The sequence below is a fragment of the Arachis ipaensis genome, chromosome B9, assembly GCF_059453495.1.
Source record: "Arachis ipaensis isolate K30076 ecotype BB chromosome B9, ASM5945349v1, whole genome shotgun sequence".
Lineage (NCBI taxonomy): Eukaryota > Viridiplantae > Streptophyta > Magnoliopsida > Fabales > Fabaceae > Arachis > Arachis ipaensis.
Window position 1 is genome coordinate 111,334,222 of NC_142444.1, and position 4,874 is coordinate 111,339,095.

The 4,874-nt window shown below is 36.4% G+C and overlaps 1 protein-coding gene across 1 annotated transcript; it reads right to left on the reverse strand.

Moving 5' to 3' along the window:
• Window positions 1-988: 988 nt before the first annotated feature.
• On the reverse strand, window positions 989-2,350 carry LOC107615695 (uncharacterized). Its single transcript, XM_016317737.1, has 3 exons — window positions 2,291-2,350; window positions 1,508-1,897; window positions 989-1,399 (listed from the first exon to the last, which is right to left on the reverse strand). The coding sequence occupies exons 1-3, from the start codon at window positions 2,348-2,350 to the stop codon at window positions 989-991; spliced, it is 861 nt and encodes a 286-aa protein (XP_016173223.1).
• Window positions 2,351-4,874: the final 2,524 nt, after the last annotated feature.

A 4,874-nucleotide genomic window follows, 5' to 3' on the forward strand; every position in this document is an offset into this window, starting at 1 on the left:
TTGGTGAATGCATGGCAACGCGTACGCGTGACCCAAGCTTACTGCCTCGGGGGGGGGGGTGTGCTAAACACCGATTCTGGCGTTTCGCGCCAGTAGCACGGATCCAATTTTAATGAAGGGCTTCATTAGTTAGATTTGGGTCATATTTATTATATTTTATTTTGTTTTGGTTATTTTTATTCCCAAACACAATCTTTTGGGCTTTAGTTCTATTTTATTTTCAAATGAAATTAGGTTAGATATAAAAAGGAAACGATTTAGCCCTTTGGGCTCTTCTCCTCTCTCTTCTTCCTCATTCTAGTTTTTACACACTTTTGGAACCCTGGCTTTTCTCTAATCCCTGAGCAACTAAACACCCCTTGTTAAGGTTAGGAGATCTATTTATTCCATGGATTAATACTATTGTCACTCTACTTTAACTCATGCACTGATTTAAATTCAAGGATTACTTTCGTTCTTCATCTTATGAATTTGAGTGTATTGGAAACTAACTCTTGTTCTACATGAATTCTTGTTGATTCCTAGAAACGTTAAGTCACCAGAATAATAGCTTGAAAGTAAATTCCTCCTAAATCACTAATTGCTTGGACTTAATGGGATACGTGACATTTGATCCTCTTATATCTGGGTAATTAGTATTTTTGTAGCTAATAAACTAGAATTGAATCTAACCTTCTAATCTATATTAAGTGACCAAGGAATTGGTAGTTGATTAGGTTAGAGGAAACTAAATCACTAAGGAATTAGGGTTTAGTAAATAACAGTTTGTCATGAATAGAATCTTGCATGATTAAAGTACTTGGTAAGAAATATTAATTCAGAAAATAAATATCTCTGAAACCTTAACTATTCTCTTACATACTTCTCACACCAAATTTACTGTTTGCTTTCTATATTCTTAATTTACTGTTTGATGATTTTGAATCCCAAAACACCATTTTCTGCTTGTTTAATTATATGAATCATTCAATTGTTGTTTCTTGATCTATCAATCCTCGTGAGATCGATCCTCACTCACCTGAGGTATGATACACCCTTCAAAATCATTAGGGCGTTGCAAAGCCTCAAGCACATTAAGCACAACCTTCTCTTCATTGACCCTCAAAGTTAATTCACCCTTTTGAACATCAATAAGGGCTCTTCCTATAACTAAAAAGGGTCTTCCAAGAATAATAAAGGCATTTTTATCCTCTTCCATATCCAGCATGACAAAGTCCGCAGGAAAAATAAATGGTCCTACTTTCACTAGTAAATTCTCAACAACTCCAAGAGGAAACTTAATTGAACAATCAGCAAGTTGAAGAGAAATACAAGTGGGTTTTACCTCATCAATTTGGAGCTTTCTCATCAAGAATAGTGGCATGAGATTGATGCTAGCTCCAATATCACATAAGGCTCTCTGAATAGTTATGTCTCAAATGGTGCAAGGAATAAAAAAGCTCCCTGGGTCTTGCACCTTTTTAGGGAGATCTTGCTGAATAATGGCACTACATTACTTTGTTAACACCATTATCTCACTTTCTTTCCAATTCCTCTTGTTAGTCAACAACTCCTTTATAAACTTGGCATAAAGAAGCATTTGCTCAAGGGCCACTGCAAAAGGAATGTTGATCTGAAGCTTCCTAAAGACCTCTAAAAATCTGGAAAACTGCTTGTCTTTGGAAGCCTTCTGAAGCCTTTGAGGATATGGCATCTTAGGCTTATACTCAGGTGCCTTAGACAATGCCGAATACTTCTCAAGATCATCTAGAAAATGGTTTTTCGGGTGTCTAGAGGGGGCGTGCTCTTCTTTCTCCTTGGCCTCCTCCGGGGCTTCTCTTTCAACCGGCTCCTCACTAACCTTTTCTTCTAGATCTGCTACCTTACCACTTCTCAGATGGATGACCTTATATTCTTTCTTTAGATTAGGCACTGTATTACTAGGAAGAGTATTAGGAGGCCTCTCAGGTGCTTATTTGCTCAACTGACCCACTTCAATCTCCAAGTTCCTAAGTGAAGCTCTAGTTTTCTGCATAAAACTATGAGTATTCTTGGAGAGTTCTGCAATAATAGATGCCAAGTTAGGAGAATTCTGAGACTGAGAAGGTTCTTGCTGTGGTTGAGAAGGCTAAAACTGCTGGTTGTTGAAGTTGTTCTGCTTGAAATTTCCCTGAGAGTTATTGTTAAAATTTTCTTGCCTCTATTGTTGATTCTCCCATCCAAAATTAGGGTGATTCCTCTATCCCGGATTGAAAGTTTTAGAGTAAGGGTCATTATTGGAATTTCTAGAGGAATTGTCCATGTAATTGACCTGTTCAGGAGGAAATTGGCCATAATCATAACTCTCACCTTGAAGGAAGCCACCGCTCATGTCATAAGATGTATCTTGAGTATTAACGGCTGAGACTTACATTCCCCTTAAGTGCTAGGTAATGGAATTAATCTGTTGAGACATGGCCTTATTCTGAGCAAGAATAGCATCCAAAGCATCCAAATCCATGACTCCTTTCTTCATAGAGGTCCTCTTAGAAGAATACAAGTATTGGTTATTAGCAACCATTTCAATCAACTCCATAGCCTTTTCGGGAGCCTTTTTCATGTGGAGGGATCTGTTTGCAGAATTATCCAAAGACATTTTAGCGGTCTCAGTAACTCCATCATAAAAGATCTATAACTAAATGCAGTCTGAGAACATGTCAGGGGAACATTTTTTGAGCATCAACTTGTATCTCTCCCAAGCTTCATAGAGAGATTCACCCTCTCTCTTCCTGAAAGTCTGAACATCAGTCCTCAGCTTAGCGTCTTCTAAGGTGGAAAGAACTTGGTTAGAAACCTGTTGACCAATTTATCCTAAGTATCCAAGCTCTCCTTAGGCTGTATATCAAGCCACTGTTTGGCTATGTCCCATATAGCAAACGAAAAGAGGAGCAACTTATAAAAATTAGGCTAAACACCATTGGTCTTCACAATATCATAAATTTGCAGAAAATTTGAGATGAACAATTTTGGGTATTCCTGTGGGAGTCCGTGAAACTAGCCACTCTGTTGCACCAAAGTGACAAGTTGAGGCTTCAGTTCAAAGTTGTTAGCAGCCATAGGAGGTACAACAATACTATTCCCATAGAAATTGGGACTAGGAGCAATGTATGAACCAAGTGTACTTTTAGGTTGCTCAAGAATATTAGGACCATGGAGAGCATTGGGATTAACAAGATTGTTGTTGTTGGGATCTATAATGAACTTTTCAACTTCCTTTGCAAAATTATCCTTGAGATTCTCACTAGTTTTGTAAGCTCTGGCCTATTGTAAACGCCTTCTCAAGGTCCTTTCAATCTTAGGATCAAAGTCTAGAAAAGGTTCTTTGTTCTTGTTCCTGCTCATAAACAAAAAGAAAACCAGAAAAAGTGAGAATCTCTACGTCAGAGTGAAGAGAATTCCTAGTGAGGTAACCTGAGTAAATGAAATAAAATAAAATAAACTAAATAAATAACACCAAAAATTTTGAAAACTAATAAGAAAAATAAACCAAAATTTCGAAAGGAATGAGGAAAAATGAATTGGAAAAATAAAATAAAGAAACTACGGGGACACCACTTAATTTTTGAAATAAAAAAAATTAATAAAATAAAGCTAAATTTTTTTGAAAAGTCAATAAAGAAAATTAAAGAAAATTAAAGAAAAGAACGTCTAATCTAAGCGATTAAACAACGGGTAGTTGTCAATCATAATCAATCCCTGGTAACAGCGCCAGAAACTTGGTGCAGAATTTATAATCCACAAACTAATTGGCAAGTGCACCGGGTCGTACCAAGTAATACCTCAGGTGAGTGAGGGTCGATCCCACAAGGATTGATGGACCAAGCAACAACAATTGAATGATCCACTTAGTCATACAAGAAAAAAATGGTGTTTTGGGGTTCAAAAACATTAAACAGTAATTCAAAGATTAAAAAAGCAAACAGTGAATTCGGTGTGTGAGATATGTGAGAGAACAGTTAAGATTTCAGAGATATTTATTTTCCGGATTAATATTTCTTAGCAACTACTTTAATATGCAAGATTCAATTCATGGTAAACTGTAATTGACTAAACCCTAATTCCTTAGTGATTTAGTCTCCTCTAACCTAATCAACCGTCAATTTCTTGGTCACTTAATATAGATTAAAGGGTTAGGTTCAATTCTAGTTTATTAGCCACAAAAACCCTAATTTCCCAAATATAAAAGGATTATATATCACGTATCGCATTAAGTCCAGGTAATTAGTGATTTAGAAGGAATTTACATTGAAGCTATTATTTAGGTGAGTTAAATTTTCCAAGAATCAACAAGAATTCATGTAGAACGAAAGTAATCCTTGAATTTAAATCAATACAATAATTAAAATAAAGTGACAATAGTATTAATCCATAGAATAAACAGAGCTCCTAACCTTCACAGGGGAGGTTTAGTTGCTCATGAATCAGAGAAAAACTGGGGTTCCAAAAGTGTGTAAAGTCTAAAATCCGAAAGAAGAGAAGAAGAAGCCCGAAGGGCTAAATCTTTTCTCTTTTATATCTAACCTAATTTTATTTAAAAATAAAATAGAATAATAACTACTAAGGCCCAAAAGATTGTGTTTGTAAATAAAAACCAAAACAAAATAAAATACAATAAATATAATCCAAATCTAACTAATGAAGCCTCTTCATTAAAATTGGATCCGTGCTACTGGCACTAAACGCCAGAATCGGAGTTTAGCGCCCCTCGAGGTAGTGAGCTTTCCAATCGTTACTGTCTTCATAGCACTAAATGCCAGGCTCGACGTTTGGCGCCCCTTGAGGTAGTAAGCTTGGATACGAGTTACGAAGCACCTGTGCTAAACTCCCAGATCCGTATTTAGCGCCGCTCGAACAGA